Source organism: Nansenia antarctica (assembly GCF_963989245.1).
Source record: "Nansenia antarctica genome assembly, chromosome: 3".
NCBI classification, from domain to species: Eukaryota; Metazoa; Chordata; class Actinopteri; order Argentiniformes; family Microstomatidae; genus Nansenia; species Nansenia antarctica.
Genome location: NC_137688.1, coordinates 25,037,419 through 25,061,413, shown reverse-complemented (window position 1 = coordinate 25,061,413; position 23,995 = coordinate 25,037,419). Strand labels below are relative to the sequence as shown.

The 23,995-nt window shown below is 42.8% G+C and overlaps 1 protein-coding gene across 1 annotated transcript; it reads right to left on the bottom strand.

Moving 5' to 3' along the window:
* Nucleotides 1-5,820: 5,820 nt before the first annotated feature.
* On the bottom strand, nt 5,821-23,635 carry tspan17 (tetraspanin 17). The gene is made up of 8 exons (XM_080524965.1): nt 23,425-23,635; nt 13,979-14,029; nt 10,527-10,673; nt 9,452-9,622; nt 9,133-9,258; nt 7,952-7,999; nt 6,440-6,556; nt 5,821-6,200 (listed from the first exon to the last, which is right to left on the bottom strand). The coding sequence occupies exons 1-8, from the start codon at nt 23,518-23,520 to the stop codon at nt 6,135-6,137; spliced, it is 822 nt and encodes a 273-aa protein (XP_080381091.1). The 5' UTR covers nt 23,521-23,635; the 3' UTR covers nt 5,821-6,134.
* Nucleotides 23,636-23,995: the final 360 nt, after the last annotated feature.

Below are 23,995 nucleotides of genomic sequence, written 5' to 3'. Positions count from 1 at the left end.
TCCTGCTATGGAAAAAGTGGAAGAGGAAGAGGAGGAAGAGGAAGAAAATGTATCATGTGAACTGATCTTAAAGGAGGACATCTGACAGCCAGACTGTAACAGTGGCATTGTCAGCTGTTAAAGTACCTGCTGTATTGTTCACTATCTAGAGCAATGAGTACTTAAAGTTCGTGAAAATAAACCATCAAGTGTTTTAGTCAACCTCATATATACAGTATATAGCACTAACCAATGCACTGTTGTCTGTCCTGTGTTGTCCTGTTTTTTGCATTTGTTTTTGTTCATGTATACATGTGAAAAAAGCATAAACGCACCTAGTGTAACACCAAAGCAAATTCCTACATGTGTATGCATAATGGCAATAAACGTTATCTAAATCTAAATCTGAATCTGAATCTCATCACTCTGCATTCACACTACACCACCACCACACCCGAGAGGGACGTATTGTTCTGTTAAGAGATTACCAACCCAAAACTGTTTGGAAAATATTTTCTGATCTGTCAACATCAAGGATAAATAGTATGATAGCCTCACTGGATGGCCAACAGCTCTCTTATGTTTCCTGAGGGCAGAGTCTAAACTGGTCCCAGATCTGCACAGGCGTTTAGCTAACTCTGAGAACCGTTGTTGACCAGCCAAAGCACACAGGTCTGGGACCAGGATAGTGTTCTACCACTTTCCATTGGCAGATCACCTGCCAAACATACAGTGCTGACAACCTGTTGAGGATCTGCTGGTGTTATCGGTCATGATGATGCTTCTTCTGTGTGTGATTTATGTGTGCGAGCCCGCCCACACGTGTGTGTGTGTGTGTGTGTGTGTGTGTGTGTGTGTGTGTGTGTGTGTGAAAGATGTAGTGTTAGCAGAGTTACCAGATGTAGACCAGAATCAGTTATTTGTACCTCAGGATATTGTTTTGAAAGGTGGTGAAAATACAGACTAGCATTAAAAAAGCACGGTGAGCTGCCTAAACGACTACCGCCCGGTGGCACTCACACCAATCATCATGAAGTGCTTCGAGAAACTAGTCCGGGCCCACATACTCACACGCCTCCCGCCCAACCTGGATCCATACCAGTTCGCCTACAGAGCCCACAGGTCCACAGAGGACGCCATCGCGACGACTCTCCACGCCACTCTATCCCACCTGGAGAGGGGAAACAGCTACGCGAGACTGCTCTTTGTGGACTTCAGCTCCGCCTTCAACACCATCCTTCCAGACAGGCTAGTGACCAAACTACTAGACCTGGGTCTACCACACTCTATATGTGCATGGATCAAGGACTTCCTGACCGACCGCCCCCAGAGGGTGCGGGTGGGCCCCCACACCTCCACAGCCCTCAGACTCAGCACTGGGTCCCCCCAGGGCTGCGTGCTAAGCCCCATCCTCTACAACCTCTACACCTACGACTTCACCCCCGTCCACCCCAGCAACTCCATCGTAAAGTTTGCAGACGACACCACCGTGGTGGGATGCATCTCGGGGGGGGGGGGGCGAGGCGGCATACAGGGATGAGGTAGAGCAACTGAGCAAGCTGTGCAAGGTTAACAACCTGCTGCTGAACAAGTCAAAGACCCAGGAAATCATCGTAGACTTCAGGAGGAAAAAGTCCGAGATCCAGCCCCTGCTCATCGACGGAGAGAGCGTGGAGAGAGTCTCAACCCTCCGATTCCTGGGGATGCACATGCGGGATGACCTGACCTGGAAGGACAACACAAAAGACACCATCAAGAAGGCACAACAGCGGCTATACATCCTGAGAGTCCTCAGGAAGGAACACAGCAAGCAGGAGATACTGGTGACCTTCTACCGCGGCGCAGTGGAGAGCATCCTCACCTACGGCATCTGCAACTGGTTCTCCAGCTGCACTACCGCGGAGAGAAATGCGCTAGAGAGTCGTGAGAACAGCACAGAAGATCACCGGCGCCCCCCTCCCCTCTCTGGAAGAGCTGTACGACACACGCTGTCTCAGGAAGGCCTCCAAGATCTCCAAGGACCCAACCCACCCTGGGTACGAACACTTTACCCGGCTGCCCTCGAAAAGGCGGTTCAGGACCTTGGCCGCAAGGACAAACAGACTGAAGAACAGCTTCTACCACAGGGCCGTCCAGGCCCTGAACACAGCAAAGACCTAGGTTCTGAGCCCTGGACAGTCTGGACGGATTGATGGCAGCTGCTGGACTGAAAAAATCAGGTGTAGTGCTGAGGCACAAATATGTAAATTTCAAGCCTGCAAATTGCGACACTTTAAATAAATGTGCAATAACACTATTGTGCAATATGACAACCCTAGTCGTCTATCTGTACAGTATAGTACAGTGGATAGTGTACATAGCCTTTATTTATGTAAACCAGCTCCTTCCCTTCTTGTGATTTTTTTAAAAGTGTTTTTTTTTCTTTCCTAACACCAGGGGAGCCACCCCTCCTAAATTTCGTTGTTTGGTACCTGTACTGTAGCAATGACAATAAAGACCATTCATTCATTCATCATTAAATATCTCTCATACTGTAGACGAGGCAGACGTGGGAATTTGTTATGAAGACATTGGCAAGCTTTGTAAGGAAATCTAAACATAAATGTCTTCAAAGGCTGGTAAATACTATTTTGACTCCACAAAATAGATTTGCAATGAAGTTACCACAGTCATACTTTTATTCAACAAAACAAATAATTCAGTCATCATCTATGAAGCACCGCCAGGTATGAATCATTCCTAAATGCACATGTCGGGATTAACCTGAAAAAAGCAGACATTGTTTCGTATCTATAATAGTTTATCATTATCTTTGAGCTTTACATCTTACAGTGTAGACCATAGCAGTCAAGTGAACATCCCACTTAGGTACATACTGTATGTGCTTTGAAAATCTAGCAATCATTCATGAAGTGATGTGTAGCTGTAATGTATACAAAAAAAAGAATCCATGTTTCAGAGAGGTTTCAGAGTGGTTGACAATGCACACACACAAACATCCACCCACAGCAAGACAGGGGGAACAGAGGAGGACACCACAGCAGGACAGGGGGAACAGAGGAGGACACCACAGCAGGACAGGGGGAACAGAGGAGGACACCAATCACATAACAATGGAATGTTTATCTCTTGGTTTCAGGACAGACTTGAACAAACAGCTGAACGTGAATCATGTCTACCGATCATGTTTTATATTCACATTTCATCATTTCTCACGTGCATTGCACTGCTTTGGAGTGAAGAACACAGAGGACACAGTTATACATTCATGATTATGCATGAGGTTCCTCCAGAGGAATGATTTCACCGTTTGAAAGGGAAAAGAGAAAACAACTCGGAAGGTATTACAAGGCCATCACGATCAAAGACAAAAACAAAAAACAAAACAAATGCAGCAACCTACTGCAATAGAATAATCATCATTTTCAAATGGTACTAAAAACAAATATCATAGTCTAATAAGTAAATTCTCATTTAATCTGCATAAAAATAAGTCCTGCCACATTGACTGGTCCAGAGATAACCGCTAGCCTCTGTGGCTACGTTAGAAAGGCTACAGTCTGGTCGCTGACATGTGGAGGCAAACCCAACAGAGCATCCCGTTAAAGTTCCTACTGCAGCAAATATCTCTCAGAAAGAACAGTCTTACATGCACAACATAGGGTTAGGGTATAGGGTTGGGTAATAGCTCAATGATGGGCAGTCTGGGACATGCCAGTACTCTGAGTGTTTAATGAGGAGTCTCAGTGCTGGCTTGTAAACATAGAGTCCACTGACGACCAGGGAAATGTGAGAAATTATACAGTCAGAGCTGGAGCCTTTCATTACCGCGGGCCTGGGAGGATTCCTGACTGACTGCGGTCTACAGAACCGTCGCACACAGGAAGATGCACTGCCATGCTGTCCTAGTCCACTAGTGCGCTTACGCCTTCAATAAACCACAGGAGGGGACCGTGGGAGGGGAGAGGAGTAGGGTAGAGACAGCTGACACACAGGGAGACCAGGGAGACCTTGGGAGGGGAGAGGAGTAGGGTAGAGACAGCTGACACACAGGGAGACCAATGGAAGGCCAGGTACCAGGACCAGATGGAAGACAACATTTCTTTAAGCCTCCAGTCATCATATGAAATACCTATGGAATTCACTGAACCCACATACATTACATACCAGATACTACTTCTCCACAACATGGATAGCTTAGCTACAACTTAATTGGTTACCTATGCTAAAAATGCTGTTACCGTGTCTCTATAACCTCCTCAACGATTCTGTCTGGTCCCACTACCAATCACCATGTGGTACTATGGCCTGATAGTGTCCAATAAGAACTGGTCACGCCTACAGGTTCTCCTCTGCTCCCTACAGCAGATGCCCTATGATCCCACAATGCACTGTAGTAAACAGATATGTTACAGTATACTGAACATGTTGTTCTCAATCAAGAGGGGACAATCACATGGGAGTACAAAGTGTAAACCCTTGTGTATTGAAATGGTAAAAACAAGTATCAAATGACAACCCCCACTGTATGCAGAACAATAACAATAGTCATAATAATATGGCATTCGTTTTTTTTCACCATCACCATGTAAGATTAGCTTGGTTACTGTACTAAATATCAATTATCTAAGTCAAAGTCAAAGCAGCATTCATGTTATATATTGAGATTTGTTGCTAATATAAAGATACTATTTATGTTTTATTCTATACAAAAAAAGTATTAAAAAAACAGTCCAATTGAAGGAGTAGGGAGAAAATAGATTTCTATTAAGACAACACTAGTGTAAAAAAATACAAAGGAGGAAACAAAACAGTCACAAAAACATCAAATAAAAATCAAAGATAAAACATAAAATAACTGCCGTGTTTTCAAGATTCCAAATGTTAGTGGTGGAAACCAGACAAAACCAATGCAGAAAAACCAACGTCAGTTACTAAGATCAAGTAAAAAGGCCCAGCCTCGCCTGCCATCCCCTGTGCTTCAGGGATGCTCTTAAAGAAACAGGCCAATCACAAATGACACCCTATTTCTTACTACTTAGGACTACAGCACCAGACAGTGTGGTACTTACTTTTGACCAAAAGTAGTGCTGGGGAACAGGAGGTCATTTGAGACGCTGCCGACATCTCTTCATCTGTCTGACTAAACTCAACAGACCTCAATCAAATATATATATATATATATATATATATATATATATATATATATATATATGTGTGTGTGTTAGAAACTGCAATAGAAAGCAAGCTCTTAATGACATGCATTGTTGGATAGACCTTGAGGAGCTTCAGACTGGACTATATAATGGTGACATTTCTAATCAAGAACGGAAAAATCCTCATTGACAATAAATGGCACTTTTTTATAATATTCTTGAATTGGAATTTCAAAATCCGCTCCTGAAATAAAATGGGATTATCCCCTAACCCATCTGCGGGCTTCAATGGTGCCAGCGTTCTGTCTCTCAGTGGTCATAAGTGATGGAGTAAAATTACAAAACAAGATCCAGTCAGTCAGTCAGTCAGTCAGTCAGTCAGTCAGTAACCCACTCTCCACTCCATGGAATATAGTACAGTAGGTAGAAGTGGAATAGCATCTAAGAAAGCTTGAAGGCATTTCAGAATGGGAGATGGAGATCGTCACTGCCGATACTGAGGAGACGGTGACAGATGGACATGTGACTGATGAACCCCTCCTCTTCCTCTTCCTCTTCCTCTTCCTCTTCCTCTGCTCTGGTCCCAGTCCTCTCTGCTCCCAGCTGACAGGAATCTCCGTGCGACAGCATCACATAAATACACCCAGCCAATGAACAGAGCCAAACACAATTATAAAGAGTCCAATTCTGAAGTCAGCTTAGATAGAGAGAGTGTGTGTGTTTGTGTGTGTGAGTGTGAGTGTGTGAGTGTGTGAGTGTGTGAGTGTGTGTGTGTGTGTGTGTGTGTGTGTGTGTGCGTTCCCCAGCCCAGCCCAGCGGGACGGTAGTAAACAGTGCTCTTTGCGTTCTCAGCTCTCAGCCTTAGAGCGTTTGGAGGAGCTGGCCAGGGGCCACGGGTCAGAGGAGAGGGGCTGGAACCGGACGGGCTGATGGGGTGTCACACTCAGAACACCCCCCCACCCCACCACACGTCACCTCTCCCAGGAGGCCTGGGGGGGGTCACCAGTTGGCCTTGACCGCTTTGACATCACTCACCAAGTTCTGAGCCAGGCAGATCCCAAATATCTACACAGGAAATGACAGAGGAGACATTAAGAAGGACGACATCCAAATAATAACACAACAAATCTAAATGAAGGACACGTGAGTGTGGAGGGGACAAGTATAATACAAGTCAGAGACTGCATTTGCAGTACTGTTTTTCACCAGCAGATGGTGGTAATGACACACAACACGCCCTCACAGCAACAACAGTACATGAATGTGTATGTACTGTATGTGGCTATTCAGAGAGAATGTCTTACCTGTAAAAGTGCAACACCCACAAAGATCCCAGCTACAACAATCAGGTTGTCTTGAAGCCACTTTTCAAACTGACCCACACAACCTTTGGTGTAGATGTACTTCTGCTGCTCCAGCTCCTAATAAGAAAAAACAAAGAAACAACATTTAAAAAAAAAACGTAATCAAGGGCATCTGAGAGAGACAAAAGAAGAGTGTTAAGAGGGACCTTTGAACGATGACTAACATGAGGGGAGAGGAAGTACTGAATCCACGCTGGCATAGATCATAGTGTGGTTTATCTTCATGCGGTTAAAGTGCAGAAGTTTAATATGAGAGATAATCAGTCACTCTTGTGAGGACAATGAAAGACTTCATTGTTCTTAAAATGTAATAATGCAATAATGTGTCATTAATAACAATGTGTCTTCTTTCAGACCAGAGGAGCAGATCTCTCTGCCCTGGCCAGCATTGTGTTGCCAAGTAAAGAGAATGACGTATAGGATCAGTTGAGGACCAAGAACAACAAGGTATAATTTAGAGCTGGGCTGTCAGTGACATTGTGAGGCTAAGAATGGGAGAGGGTGGGGGGGGAGGCCCTCCCACAATGCTGTCTTTGTTACTCCTACGGGACACTCCATCAAGGAATCCTTTGTTCCCTCAGGAAACCTGGAAATCTAAACTCTCAACCAATGGGAGGTAACAGAGTCTGCACATCCAATGAAAAGGCAAGAAAGCAGTGTGTGTTGTTGTGACAATGAACTCCCCTAGAGCTATTTCAGACCTCTTTGTTGCTCTGCTATTCCTTCTTCCTATCTCACACATAGACTAAACACACACGCCGTGACTGAACTCTCCACAAACAATCAGCTCAGGAACTTTGTGCAGGTCACAGCTAGTTTCAATAGCACAGCATATGTGCCAATATAATATGTATATAATGGCACATACTCTCGATGGAGAGTCACTACATAATGCAACGCCATGGCAACAGGCTGACTGGCCGTGGCTGACTGCAGAGCTACGAGCTGTCTCTGCCACGCCCACACACACGCCCACACACACACACACACACACACACACACACACACACACACACACCGCACGGGTGCACACACACACACATACATACACACATACACACATACATACGCGCACACACACACGCGCACACACACACACACACACACACACACACACACACACACACAACCTTCTGAGTCCCTCAATTACAGAGCGTAGTAGTAATGCTGTTCCCCGGGCTATACTGGGAAGCTAATTATCCCTGTTAGAGGAACAATCTGTTATTAAGGAAAGGAGGAGGAGAGAAGGAGTCCAAATGCTCCTTAACTCTTCACCCTCTCTGACTCTATCTGACTATCTGATCTGACTATCTGTCTGTAGGTGACTTTGAAATGGCTCCCTGAACAATGGAGGGAAGGATTGTAATGGTAAAAGGAAGCGGTTTGCTATGGTCCACTGTTCTAAAAAAAAAAAACAGCACCGGACGTGTGGAACACAAGAGAGATACCGACCCCTTGACGTCGTACGTCGTAGCCACACTGCGTGTTGAGGACGTCCTCCTACAAGGGAACAGAAACAAGACAGCGTCAGAAAGCTTTTTAGAAGATTATGGGCCAGTTTCCGAGATGGGGATTAATATAAACCCAGGCCTAGAAAAAGCATTTGAATAGAGAATCCCTATTGAACGTGTGATTAAGTCTAGGATTAGGTTTAATCTGTGTCCGGGAAACCGGATCTATGTGTGTAGGTTTATGTCCTGTAGATATAGTATATATAGATCTAGGTGTGTAGGTTTATGTCCTGTAGATAAAGTGTATATAGATCTAGGAGTGTATGGTTTATGTACTGTAGATATAGTGTGTGTATATATATATATATATATATATATATAGTATATAGATCTAGGTGTGTATGGTTTATGTACTGTAGATATAGTGTGTGTATATATATAGTATATAGATCTAGGTGTGTATGGTTTATGTACTGTAGATATAGTGTATATAGATCTAGGTGTGTATGGTTTATGTACTGTAGATATAGTGTATATAGATCTAGGTGTGTATGGTTTATGTACTGTAGATATACTGCAGGCTTATTCAACTGGCAGCGTGGGAGCCCAATTGCCCTGACTTCATATGAACCAATTTTGTGTCTTTTGTTTTTTTTGGAACCAAGTGAAAAAGATCAGTGCTGCGTTCCTACCCAGTCAGCGAGAAAGGTGTTATTCAACAGAAAGAAAAGCATGCACTTATATAGGCCTGTAATAAGCACGTACATTTATTTGTATTCAATACAAAATAAGCACATACAATCAATTGTTTAAATAAATGTATCAATTAAACGTACTTAAGACAAATACAGTGGTGTCTGTGCATTCTTTTGTATGGATTGTATAGAGTTATTGGGAAGAATAATCACGTGTGGAAAATGCCTGGCCCCCTCTGCAAATAAACATTTGGAAATCTGACCAGAATATAGCTGATATAGTATGATATAGCCCTGGTATGTGTGTTTACATGTGAATGCCAATGGATGAGATATCTATGTCTCTGTTTGTTTGTTTGTTTGCTTAATTTTATTTAGTTCTTGCTTGCCGTCAAACGAGACTGAATTGCGCAAAATATAATTGTGCAATAGTGAACAATCACAGTAAGATTAAAATGGACGATCGTTAAAAGTAGTACAGTCTTACGGCGGGATCTTTCACGCAGCATGAGAAGGGGACTCCGCAGCCCTCTCGGCTGGGGTTCAGCTCTGTGCAGTTGAAGTAAATGTTCATGTTCCAGTCGTTGGGTCCATGGGCTCCACAGCAAGACCACTGCAACACAGGAGGAACAGACCGGGTTGGAGCAGAACAGCTATGGCTAGAGATGTTACCAACCTCTGTCTCATCCCTGTCTTTGTGGCTTCGCTATTCACCTGACAGCTGGACAGGTCAGCGCTGTAACAGAGACCTGATGACGTCACCCCCTGCTGTAGCATGGACCAGAGTCTAGTTTGAGAACACTCACATATTCCTGGGCGAAGTCTATGAGGTTCTGCAGGTCGATGTCGTCGCGGTAGGCCTTGACGTTGTTGTTGATGAAGAAGTTGAGCTGGTCTTTGATCCAGTCCTTGAACACGAAGGCCAGGATGCCCGCGGTCAGCTCCAGGAAGAAGATCAGACCCAGGAACACAGAGAACTGGAGAGGAACACACACCAGATCAGACCCAGGAGCACAGAGAACTGGAGAGGAACACACACAGCACTTACTTTTTGGCGAGGTGTTTCAGAAAACACTAAATTCTATTTCAAGTGCACACATTCAGATCCTGAGTGTGTCAAATCTGAGTAATTTCCCCCTCTACAATGCTGTCTTGATCATGTTTGTAAACCAACAACAACTTTTCAGTGATATTGTCCTTGTAATACGGTACATTAACACAATGAGAGCATAGACATAGCTGTGTGGGGGCCCCGCCTCCCCGCCCCCCCCCAGGCCCCATTGGTACCATTATGATCCATTTACAGTAAAGCCTGGAGGAAATTAGGAGTAATGTTAAATGCATGGGGGTCATAAAGACCTTCCCAGCCCAAAAGCCACATCAGCTCCTCATCAGAGAGGATCCTGCCTCTCCTTTGCAGCCTGGGCCTGCTGCTAATGGACTGGGGCTGGAGGTAATGGCCACAGAGAGTGGCAACTAGCGGTGAGGGCTCAGTTCGTCTCTGTCAGTCACGCAGTCATCAATAAAGTTGAACCGACAACTTGAATACTGAATGACGTGTTCTGACGATAAGCAATAACAAGGTGCTGAGGGTGAAAATAGCTATAGGTGAAGTTAGTTGTGTGGTTGCCTCTCTCAAAACAGATTAAATCATACATGAGAGGTTTAATTCGAGGTAGGCTTACCAATTCATGTGAAACAAAGCTTGACTTTCTCTATGACATAACATCCACACCTATGGCAAACATGTTATATTTGGCTCTGAAACTACCACCTCCTATGAGCTAAAGGTGAGACTGAATGGGTGAATTGCAGATCCAAAGGTGTGAATGAGTTGAGCTGTGGCGTTCTAAGTGAGTGAAGACGAAATCAGAGACTCACAAATTTGAGTAGGAAGGTGTTTTCACGGAGCGCGCCGATGCAGCCAGCGAAGCCCAGGATGAACATGACTCCTCCCACCACGATGAAGAGCCACACAGGGTCAAACCCCCCCAGGTCGGTGATGGCAGACAGGTTGGACAGCACGCCCTGGTGGAGTGGAGGACAGATGGTGAGACCTGAGCCTTGTTCAAATACTTCTTTAAGTGCATCCTTCCTTTGTTCTTTCTGAAGTTATTACTGAGTGAATCTCAAAAGTCTTTCCTCGATTCCTTGCATCCTCTCTCCCTTGCCCTCTTTCTCAAAAAGCATTGGAGGAGAAGATCTGAGGCTGTTCCCCTCTGACCACCTCCTCCTCCAAAGCTTTCTGAGCAGGAGGCAGTCAGGAGAAAGGAATGAGAGGAATCCAGGAAAGTCTTTTGAGATTCACCCTGTGTCTAGATGGAGCGGCAGGGAGTGGCAGGGAGGACGGAAACATTAGCCCTCATCTCAACCTAGAGAGTGGCCAGCGGTTCCCAAACAGACTGCAGGCTGAGATGACTCAAGGCAAGGCCGTAGTAGATTTGAGGCATTATTATTATTTTTAGAAATTATATTATTCAACAAATAACTACATGTGTGTAACTTACAGAGAAATCAGTGGTAACTGCTCAAAATAATAGCAAGACATCAAAAACCTTGAGACAGTAACTGACTTTTTCTGATATATCTAATATAGAAAATGCAATTTATGTATTCATTTATTTTTTCTTCAGTTGGGGGGATGGGGGTCTCCAGGGGGGGGAAAGGTTTGGAACACCTGTTCTGGGCTGCCACTGAGACTCACCTCAAACAGCCCAGACAGACAGGCCTGGATTAACCCGTTGGAGCCTTAGGGCTTCAAGTAAGGTCTGTCAGAGATACGGTATTGAAAGGAAGGCCCTTACATGTCTGGAGTCGACATGTCTGCTACAGGTGTGTTGCCTTTTCACTACGCGGAAGGAAGCAGAAGAGGCCACAGCACACTTGTGCAAAAGGTTTCATTTTAGTTTGTTAAAAGTGTCACATCTGCTGACCTTAAACCAGACATCTCAAACAAAGCAGGTGACATTTGCAATGAGGGCAACCTTTCCAAAGCCTTTCTAATGAAGGCACTCTTTCTTTACTTAATGACTCTACTGTTGTGACTGCTAATACTGGTCCAACTGGTTTGAATAAGTAAGAATCCTGATCATTATACAGTCGGTTTGAAATCAACAGGTTTGCGTCTCTGATGAATCACACAAGGACGCTTGAAATTAATGAAACGTGACTGATTCTTAGTCTTTATCAATTATTTACATGGTCTCACCATGGCATTCCTCTGTTCAGAGATAATTAACCAGGGGAGCAGTAACTCAGTAACCAGGGGAGCCTCCCCTCCTAAATTTCGTTGTTTGGTACCTGTACTGTAGCAATGACAAATAAAGTCTATCTATCTATCTATCACTAAAAAAGATGGTACATGTTTCCACACTAGCACAGCAATTGGGTCAATGACGAATAAGGCTTCTAAAAAGTTTTTTTTTTAAACTTTGTTCAAAATACATAACTTTTTTATTTTTGAGTATGTGACAATGTGCTTTAACATGCCGCATTTGTTAATTTGTTAAATTTTTACTGTATTTCTAACATAATTGCTCAAAAACTGTCAGGTGGCGCAACCAATTATTTGTAAAAGTATTTATATTTTCCTATTATTTATTTATTAAGTGAAATCTTTGTCATGTATCTATTATCTATATCTATCTATATCTATTAGACAAAATAAATAAATAATAATCATTGTTTTTGGGCTGCTTTTTCCTTCACCGACAGTGGCATCTAAAATGATTAAAATTAAAGACATTATAATCGTGAAATGTTTAAAAGTGTTAATATATATTTAAGTAGACGCAAATACACATTTTAGAGCATCTTGGAGCTTTAAATAACAGTATTTATTCCATATAGTGGCATTAATTGTGGTTGCGCCAACTGACATACCGGTTGCACCACCTGACTTTTGCCACTGATTTCAAATTAAACAGACTTCTACTTGGACACCTGCATTAGCTTTGACCTATGCTAGCAATATCATACAAATCATTTTAAAACAGAATAGTAGTTTTATGATAAAATACAATTTTCCTAGTTTTACATTGGTTGTACCACCTAACATGGAAAATATACCCTCCTACCTCTGAGGTGAAACTATCTATTTTTATCAATATTTGAGAGCGCTCTACACATCTTTTCACTCAGCCACAGATGTCAGACAGGGTCCTCTGGATGATGAAACATTTGGCTGATGCAATAGTCTCTTGATTTCAAAATAAAAGTCCCATGTTTACGGTTGTGCCACCCTGACATTTGAGGGGAAAAAATTACGGGACAAAAGTTCCTCAATTATCTCAATAGCTTTAAAACTATTGTTATTTGTAAATGTGTGTTTATTTGAAAGGTTTCAAACATAAAATCATGCCACAGTATTTTATATTGAATATATTATTATTAAAATACCACTTTTAACAGTGTTCTTAATCTGTTCCTTTGTTGAGACGGTTGCGCCACCTGACATTTTGGGGGTTTGAGATGCTAAAACACAAAGTAATCCATATTATTAGAATGTACTGACAATACATTCAAACTAACCATGTTGTATAGAATAAAATCATATATGACTTGAATTGATTAATCTATTTTTAAATGGAAATAATATACATGACACAAAAATATGCACGTCACGTCATTGACCCAATTACTAAGTCAAGTGGTACCATGTCCAACTAAGTAATCGCCTAATTGACCATTCAGAAATGAGTCAGTCAGTCTGAAACCGATCAAAATGCAATCATCTTGCACGCTAGAGAGAACGACGGCAGAACCAACGTTTAGTTTACTGAGAGAAATAAAATAATTAACAAGAGAGTATAAATGGCTATTACCTCCAGACATTCATTGGTAATCCAATTCGTTGTAACGTTTTCAGTTTTAGAAGCTACAACTGAAAGAGATTAGAGCCTTGTAGCACCCCCAAAGTCTGCTCATTTATTAGCATTAAACGTTGTCCCCTCAAGTGGAACTCGGGCATAAACCAACCACAAGCATTTCTTATTGACAGATTCCATTGCAGAGACCCACACCCACATTCAGTGGTGCTTATGGTGGCACATCCATGTCACATTGAATTTAATGACGCACGTTTCATTTCCTGACTGACATAAGAATGGACCTAATGCATGTGCCGTACCAGATGAGGTGCATTAACATGGCACCATGTGTTACATGGAGGAGGAAACACGACAGCCAGTGACTTCTCTCAAAAAAGCCAGAGCTCCAACTCTCGCCTGCAATTAACTCTTTGTTTGTTACTTAGGTAACAGAAGGGATAACGAGAGGAATCTATGGCATGCTACTGTAGGAATCACGGCCGGTGTGTGTGTGTGTTAGCTCACCTTCTCCGCCCATGCCCACAGACCTATGCCCAGGAAGGCCGCTCCCAGTAGCTGTAACAGAGAAACACAGAAGAACTGTCATGTCAGCACTACTCTTATAACACCACAGTACACACACTAGTGCATATCCTCTCAGAGAGGTTAACGATCGACTTGTGGCAAGGGAGACTCTTTCGAATGGCCTAGCCTTGGCCTAGTTTCCAGCGTATGGGCAGGAGGATGTGTAATTTCCTGAGAGCTTCTGTAGGTCAGTCTGGTCTTTGCTTCGAATCGCTCTGTGGAACAAAATCTCTTCAGCCTTACAGTATCCACCACTAAGCCTGCCTACAATAAAGGGCTTCAACCAATATTCCCGACTAAAAAGGCTCTACAAGGTCTCCGCATTGCTGCGTGGTGACGTCAATTTCGTCAATAAAGAGGGGCCCCCCCCCTTTGCCAGTATTGGCTCCATCAGCTCCCAGCTGCAGAGCAGAACTGGAACACCTGTTGCAGCCCTTGGGTGGCACCTTTTGTGGATGTTTTTTCTTAGCATAACAATGGATGGGATTTCCCACATACTCACGTATTGATCGATAAAGAGTTGAAGAGTGCCATTGCTCTTCAACTTGTCAACACAAAATAAGTGTTGAATCATTCAATTTGCAATGTTGAGTGGTCCTTTTTCTTGTCGAATGTATGTGTAGCATTGGCCAGACTGTGATATTGTGATCTACACCCCTTTACTTAATAGCCTCGAGAAATTATGTCCGTAAGTACATGAAGCCTTATTTGAATAGCTGAATATGAGCCTTGTAAGTCTGAAAGAAGTATTTTATCTTATGTAGTTTATCGTATCCTAATGTTCGCTAACATGTGAATGTGATGCTAACTTCTAGTTAACTATAGCGTTTCCCAGTATGTTACTCTGTTTCATATACTGTAGCTCCTATGCTATACCAAATATGATTGAAATAACTTTAATAAAGCAGGGGTTATATGAATGGACATGCCCCATTGATATACAATTATGGAGCTAGATTAATTACACAAAGCACACATTTTTTAAATATTATATTTATATAGGCTCATTTACACAAGGACCTCTTGATTTGTATTTGTATTTGAATAAATACAAAACTATTTGTAAATATGGCTTAAGATTTGTGGATGAATGCTCTTACATTTGCAAATGTACCAATGTGTGAATAAAAATGAAATCAGTGAAAGCAATCATTTCAATAACACTTTAACATAAAATCTGCATTCCTGTGGATTTGGTTTAATTTGTTTTAATGAGTTTTGGCACTAACATTCTACATGTCAATTATCATCATGTCAAATGAAGCCATAGTGGAAAACTCCACATTGTGGCACTCCGCATTGCAATTGCATTAATTAATAATTTACAATTATGGCCTGGGAGAAGCAGCATGTTGCTGCTCTATACCATACTGTACTGAGGGGTGTGGAGGCCTGGGAGAAGACGCTGTCATTGTGGTTTGCTATGCCAGACTCTATTGAAGGGTGTGGTGGCCTGGGAGAAGCAGCTGTCCTGAGTAGTGGTGGGAGTCAATCACACATCACGTAAACGCTGAGGTGGGAGGTCGGCCTAATCCCATTTGCCTCCAGATCAGACTAATCCATATAAGATTACAGAGACAGAGTAGGCAGTGAGGCAAGAGTTGGAGATTCTTCTCCACACAGAGATTATAGACACTTGAGAAGACACCCTCTTGAGCCAGTTGATCTTATTAACCTGAATTTGCTTAATAACAGACAACCCCAATCTCACTACTTTACATAACCCATACAGTACTGGGCATTTCCACGTTAATAGAATGTTGGGGGCTGGGACTTTATTTTTCACTTTCAAACGTATGGCAAACAAAAACCCTTGACAGCAAAGTTTAAATCTATGCACTCTAATGATTACTCTGATAATGGAATCCAACAATTCCCAATGAAAGTGAAAAAAGAAAAAGTATATTCACTTAAAGAACTGCAGTAATGCAACATTCAGTAATGGAACTACCCTAAAATCTCCATGGATTATTATTATTATTATTATTAATATTATTATGATCTATTCCAAATTAAGAGATTCAATTAGGCCTACGTCTGCAGAAAGTGTGGGTGTTAATAATCATGATACCTTGAGTTTGAGGATATCTATTTTGGTTGTTGAGCTGCAGTAAAGTGAAGTGAAGTTCAGCCTACATCCAGTACATACAGTATGTAACTATGTAACTACTGCATGATCATCATCCGTTGATGTGAATGTTGTTCTGTACATGATGACATAACTAAAATAGAGAAACAAAGGTAGATATAGACAATAGACACTTTGCTTAAGGTAATAATGTCTTCTTTTATCAACTTATATAACATTAAAAGGGTAATGGATAAAACTCACAAAACACAAGAAACAAATTTGCCTTTGAAACTCTTCATGTATGTTAATTAGCCTAAATCGATTAGGCTACATTTGTGGTTCTACATTTTTCCTCTTAATTTTAACAACAACACCAAAATAGTCTACATTTTTGAGACCAACACTTATTTTTGAAGGAAGTTACACGTCAGAGATCCTCAGAGATCCCCACTGCAAAATGAAGTTATTTTGATTATTCTCTGCAAGCAGGGTTGGAAGGACCCTAAGGATCTGTCTTAGGGACACCACACCAGATGTATCAGTGCGTTCTTCCATGAAAAAGACAAACCCCTTGCTGTAGTGTGCAACACGTACAACATCAACGTTAACTATTAGGCCTATTATCCTTGCTCCTCATGAGGCAGAGAAATTTGAACACAGGGATAGGAGCGAAACTTAACTTAACTTAACCAAGCCGACCAAAGTGGTTAGTTCTGTGCGGGGAGTAATTTTCAATACATCAGGAGTCATGCTTTTTGTCTGTGATCTTTGCGTTAATGTTGTTTAAAAATATATATAAGTGTATATATAAAAAATATAAGTGTGGCTGGTGAATTTTCTCAAAAGTGTCAGTGGAAATCCACCATTAGAGTAGGATACTACAGTGAAGACCATAGTAGGATACTACAGTGAAGACCATTAGAGTAGGACACTACAGTGAAGACCATTAGAGTAGGATACTACAGTGAAGACCATTAGAGTAGGATACTACAGTGAAGACCATTAGAGTAGGACACTACAGTGAAGACCATTAGAGTAGGATACTACAGTGAAGACCATTAGAGTAGGACACTACAGTGAAGACCATTAGAGTAGGATACTACAGTGAAGACCATTAAGAGTAGGATACTACAGTGAAGACCATTAGAGTAGGATAAAGTTAAGACCATTAGAGTAGGATACTACAGTGAAGACCATTAGAGTAGGATAAAGTTAAGACCATTAGAGTAGGATACTACAGTGAAGACCATTAGAGTAGGATAAAGTTAAGACCATTAGAGTAGGATACTACAGTGAAGACCATTAGAGTAGGATACTACAGTTAAGACTTGCTACAGTAAAGACCAGTCTAGTGTTCCGCCAGCTCAGCGACTCTGTTGCAGCTCAAACCATCTTAATTACAGCATGCACTGCTCCCAAACATCTCAGCCATCCGAGTGGAAAACATGATTAATTATGTGGAGAGGGGAATGAGCCTATTCTGAGAGCTAGGCTAGGTGTTGTTCTTGTGTGAACATATCTGTCTGTCAACAACAAGCCCGAGCGTTGGAGATAAAGTGGGTAGGCCTGGTACGCCTAGTAGGCTAGCTCTTGGAAGTTCTTCTCCACTCCCAATATTTTCCTCCGTAAATGTACTTAGGCTAGGCTTACACTTCTACTGCTGCCTAACAAGGAACATAAAAGTTATATGGAGCCCCCCAGCTCTACACTTTGGCAAATTGCCTCGAGTTTGTCCCAACAAATATCCAGTTTCCCGGCACACAAGTGACGCACATCTTGTCATAATTATTAACGGAAACAGAGACAGGCCGGGACATGTTACAGTATGTAAGCTAAAGGGAAACTCTGTAACACGCCTTATAGGTGTGTGTGTGTGTGTGTGTGTGTGTGTGTGTGTGTGTGCGTGTGTGTGTGTGTGTGTGCATGTGTGTGTGTGTGTGTGTGTGTGCGTGTGTGTGTGTGCGTGTGTGTGTGTTTATGCGTTTGTGCGTGTGTGTGTGTGTGTGTGTGTAGAGGGTAGAGAGTACTGGTGGGATTAGTCAGAAAGTGACTCAACTCATTCTGTGGTGATGTGCATAATTGGAAGACAGTGCTCTCCTCTTACGAGAATCACATCCATCGTAGGGCTGCCACAAACGATTATTTTCATAGTCGACTAGTCACCGATTATTTTACCGATTAGTCGACTAATCGGATCATAAATTACAGCTTATCGCACAATTACTCAATCGCTCTTATTTAGCTATCATCTTCTAAATCAGCTTCTAAATTTAGCTTGAAGTTGTTAGTTGTTGTTGTAGGCATGTGCTAACTAAAAATAAAGACATTTAAAATGATTGTTCACTCAAAAATAGATATTTTAATGAACTTTGCAGATTTATTTCTGGCATCACTTGCATGTAATGTAATGTAAAGAGTAGTAGAGGGTGCAAACTGCTGAGTAAAATGAGGTAGGCTAGGCACTAGGCAACCAAAAGAATACAAAAACAAAAATAAATACTTGTACAGAGTACAAAAGTTTTGCTTTGCTTCACTCATCTCATAGTAGAACGCGCCTTCTTAGCACTGTAACGTTAAGACAACATTTTTAGCTATTTGATAAGTATCGCTTTGATGACAACGTAAAATAATGTAAGAAGGCTTTTAACGTAACGATATCGTTAGCCAATAACAAGCTAACTAGCTTACCGAGACGAGCCATCGTCTTCCTCGTCATCTGCCACAACGTTCCTTTTTAGATGCTCGCGCATCATAGACGTGCTGCCATGATAAGCGAGTTCAGCTTTGCAAATTTTACATTTTACATTCTTTTTTTCAACGTTGTGGTTGAAATGCTCCCACACTTTAGAGGTACGAGGACAGGAAGACATTTCTCTGTTTGTTTTTCCGGGGAAGTCACGTGTGCCCCGGATGACCGACACTGCGCATGTACCGTATTTTCCGCACTATAAGGCGCACTTAAAAGCCTTTAATTTTCAAAAAAAACGACAGTGCGCCTTATAACCCGGAGCGCCTTATATATGGATCAATTGGTTAATTTGTTGATCCATACTGGTTGTACACGGCGCTCAAGGCGCTCTGTCAAAATGTTTCAGTACGACTGGTAAACTACAAAGCCGCACCGCTTGCAGCATTACGGTAATCAGTAAACACCGGTATTCATAGCTTTCAGTCACGTGGTTTCTTCCCTAGCAACCACCAACCTGACGGGCAAAAAGTATCATAGCAACATCGCTCAACATGGCTGCCTACTATTTAGACCACCTCACTCATGAAGAACTATCAAGATACACGACGGTGATAGGAGTGGAGGATTGACACCATTCAAATAGTGTTGGATTCCCTGTCTTCTACTCTATCCGGACACGTTGGAATTATTTTCCTAACCCCCGGAGAATCAAAGTTATTGACCTGCAAAGGGTGCCTCCTTGACCGGCTTTTCCCGTGAATAACACCGGTTATGGAGGTGGTACAAACATAAGACTATAATTATTGCTAAATTCACCATCAGTATACGGTCATTTTGAGCTCTTAACCACCGCGCTGACACCCCGAGAAGATATACTTTTAATATGAAACTCGATCAACCGGGCGTTCACCGGCTGCTGGACGAAACTCCCAACTCCCGCTGTCAGCGAGGCGAGGGAATATTTATATCCGGGAATTCGCTCCTTGCTGTGTCCACGGTGATAGGAGTGGAGGATCGACTCCATTCAAATAGTGTTGGATTCCCTGTCTTCTACTCTATCCGGACACGTTGGAATTATTTTCCTAACCCCCGGAGAATCAAAGTTATTGACCTGCAAAGGGTGCCTCCTTGACCGGCTTTTCCCGTGAATAACACCGGTTATGGAGGTGGTACAAACATAAGACTATTATTGCTAAATTCACCATCAGTATACGGTCATTTTGAGCCCTTAACCACCGCGCTGACACCCCGAGAAGATATACTTTTAATATGAAACTCGATCAACCGGGCGTTCACCGGCTGCTGGACGAAACTCCCAACTCCCGCTGTCAGCGAGGCGAGGGAATATTTATATCCGGGAATTCGCTCCTTGCTGTGTCCACGGTGATAGGAGTGGAGGATCGACTCCATTCAAATAGTGTTGGATTCCCTGTCTTCTACTCTATCCGGACACGTTGGAATTATTTTCCTAACCCACGGGAAATCAAAGTTATTAACCCGCAAAAAGTGGGTTTTGCCCGTTGGTTTTGCCCGCAAAAAGTGCCTTTTGCCCGTCAGGTGGGCGTTTCCACTATGCTGTGACGTCACATGAAAGCTATGAATACTGTGCTTACTCACAGTCCCACACCACAAGACCCCAAGTAAAGAAGACTAAACAGAGTTTCCGAGGGAACAAAGTGAGATTCTTGGTGCTTTCAACTTGAAGTTTTAAAGTACCCACTCGATATAATAAACAACAGTTTAACGATCACTAAACACTTATCATGGTTGTATTGGATTCATTATTCTCGTTTGCCGGAGGCTACCGGTAAGGGAGGGTTGACTTGTAAACATAGTTTCGTTTTAGCTCGTGTTCAAAAGCAAGAACTGTGTGTTCATCTAGTTATGTGTAGTTATGTGTTTTTAGCATGTCGATGTTCTCCCAGTATGTTGTCATGTTATTAAAATACAGTTTAGACCTTCGTAGCGATGTGTTTTGTTAGCTGTTAGCCGCTAGCAGCGTTTGTTGTGGTTTGGTCAGAGTCACTTTTCTCCCATTCAGTGTTTGAGGTGAACCAACATTCAAATACGCCTGTCGTGTTCAATCTTTCTCTGATTTGAATGTATGACACATCATTTGAAAGCTTACAATCTGTAGTTTAAGCATGTGTAAAAACTGAAAAAGTACGTTGCACATTTCACCAGGAGCTGTCACATATTGGTTGTTGGTTATAATTGTATAGCCTATTGGTTGTTTTCTGGTGTTGTTTTGCTCTGTTTGTAGTCTACTTGATGTATTTTTATCAGCTGTTAAATCACCACAGCGGTTAATCCACTAATAGAGATAATAGCAGATTGAAAATGCTTGTAGCTAACTACTCTATATCTCGTGGTTGCAGCTATTGCGAATTGCTATTCACGCGAGTCAGCTGTGAATCACCGCAGGTCCTTGACGCTTGTTGCAAAAATAGATGACGAACGGCTGATACTTGAGGTGGAAAAATATATATTTTTGACAGTGGAGCAGGTAGAACGTTGACGGTGACAACGCTCAGGTGGAGCTTGGACAACGGGAAGTTGACACAACACCGATGGAGAGGTGACGCAACGCAGTAGGTGGAGCTTGGGCGTAACGCAACCCCAGTCAAACGTTTGACTGCAGTATCTATTCTATGCGCCTTATAATCCTGTGCGCCTTATAATCCGGTGCGCCCTGTATATGAAAACAGTTCTAAAATAGGCCATTCATTGAAGGTGCGCCTTATAATCCGGTGCGCCTTATAGTGCGGAAAATACGGTACATCAAAGACACTGGGAGACGCTAGCCAGTGGCAGCTTCAGGGAAGAAAAACGAATGCTTATCGAATGAAATGAATGGTCTTTATTGTCATTGATATAGTACAGGTACCAAACAACGACATTTGGGAGGGGGGGCTCCCCTGGTGCTAGGCAAAAAAATAAAAAATAAAAAAATAAAAAAATAAAAAAATAAACGCTTATTTCAGCTCCCAAAAAACATGCGACTACGGCGATTACCAAATATGTCGGCGACGATTTTGGTAGTCGACGTCGTCGTGACTAGTCGACTAATCATGGCAGCCTTACACAAGAGAATAGGCTAATTCGTTTTGGGGAAGTGCTTTTTAAACAGGAACGTTGTTAGTGATTCATTCTTCAAGGTAAAGTCCTGTAAGTCATACAACCGTCCCTGTCACACAGACACTGTAGCTGAGGCAGTTGGTTCTTAGGCTATATCCTCCTGTGGTCATGTTCTGCAGAGTACACACAGGGGAATGGAGAAGCAGGGTGGTTATTAAGAAGGAGGGTGTGCAGCAGGGTTTGGTAAAGGAGGAGGAGGAGGAGGAGAAAAGGCAAGTGCATGTGGCTCCCATCTGCCTCACGAACCCTAGTGGGAAAAAACACACCCAATTCTCCCACCCATCCTTTGTTCTTCTCACTGTGTGTGTGTGTGTGTGTGTGTGTGTGTGTGTGTGTGTGTGTGTGTGTCAATACTGCCATGCAGCGCCTGAGCACAATAGCAGTAGCAGCAGTGAAAAGGGGTGCCTTTAAAAGGGGAGGGCTGGGTGGTATTCAGGCCTGTGTGGCCTTTCCCCTAGACAGGGTGTGGGAAGACCACCTGGGCCATACAGGCCCGCCATAGCTTAACCTACAGACATATATATGGGCAGAGGCGGCACACAGAGGGAGGGAGGAATAGAGATGGGGGAGCATGGATGGTGGGAATTTAGAAACGACTCAGTGTAGCCTCTGTGTTGAGGCCACTACCCATTAAGACTCTCTGACTTCATAAACCACTCCATGATATACAGTATATAGGGTATTTATAGGTAATAGTCACATAGTCACATTCCAATGATCTCTGATGAATGCAAGTCCCCTATAAGCTTCAGAGAAATAACAGAACAGTTGATACTGGCTCACTAGGTGAGTCTATGAGAGGAGAGAGGGAGGGGTGAGTGGCGGTACAGTAAATCAGACCAGGTGTGGAACAGTCAAGGCCAGTACTGGCATAGCAGGGGCAGTCAGCGACAGCACAACCATGCCCATGAACAACAGCTATTATTCATCAGGGTCGTGTGGACCCAGAAACAATGGCCTGAGTGTAGTTTATTGCCTACTACTGGCCTTCTGGTGCTCAACGTTGTGCTCAACGTTACTATGACATAGTGAACAAGAGACCACAGCAACCACATTATAACAGCAATGGTCTGCCCACAAACTGGCGAATATTGTCCAAATAGGATCATCATTACACCGTACAAGAGTATTGAATGGGTGTTTTATCTACAGGCAAGGGGAATGTGAACACACACACACACACACACACAGACACACACACACACACACACACACACACACACACACACACACACACACACAGAGACAGACAGACAGACAGACACACACACACACACACACACACACACACACACACACACAGACACACACAGACACACACACACACACACACACACACACACACACACACACACACAGACACAGACACAGACACAGACACACAGACACACACACACACTCTCTCCTTTTTAAATCAGTTTCAACACCAAAACTTGTTTGTAGTTAGTAGCCAACTGTTTTCTTCCAAACAAATATTGTACTACTCACCCAAAAGATAATGTTAAATCCAAACAGAAAGTACTTCACGCAGCAACTCACTTCGGCTCCTTTAACATGCTGCTGTTTCCTACTGCTGGTACTCATCCTTCTATACGTGTGGGTTACCTCGCTAAGCTTCCAATCTGAATCATCAAAGCAGGTCAATTAGCTACTTACTATTCGCTCCTTTATGTAGCAGGAAATCTAGATAACTACATGTCGTCCCATTTCACAACATGAAACATGGAGCCAACTAGCCAGCTAGCCAGCCAGATCAAACACAACACATAGCTAAGCTAGCCACTCGGTTAGCTAGCTGGCTAACAACAAGTACAGAGGCGTGTTGGATTGATGAACAGAATAAAGATTCATCTGCAGTTGATTCAATAATCCCACTGACTAAACGCGTTTGCGCATATGTCTTCTTTCTTTGTTGATATCTCTCGGTCGCAGCATTTGATCGTGTCTCATTTCAGCCTTGTTGTTGTGAATGATCTCACAACAACCATTGCTGTCAAATGAGGAAACCCATCTAGCCTAATCATGTTGGGTGCGTTCGGAAACTCCCTCTGGTATCCGA

Excerpts from the sequence above, each read along its gene's own strand:
- tspan17 (XM_080524965.1), bottom strand. The coding sequence starts at position 23,520 with ATGAGTACCAGCAGTAGGAAACAGCAGCATGTTAAAGGAGCCGAAGTG. Across the intron at positions 14,030-23,424 it reads GATTTAACATTATCTTTTGG|CTACTGGGAGCGGCCTTCCT; the intron begins GTGAGTAGTACA and ends TCTCTGTTACAG. Across the intron at positions 6,201-6,439 it reads TGGGTGTTGCACTTTTACAG|ATATTTGGGATCTGCCTGGC; the intron begins GTAAGACATTCT and ends TTTCCTGTGTAG.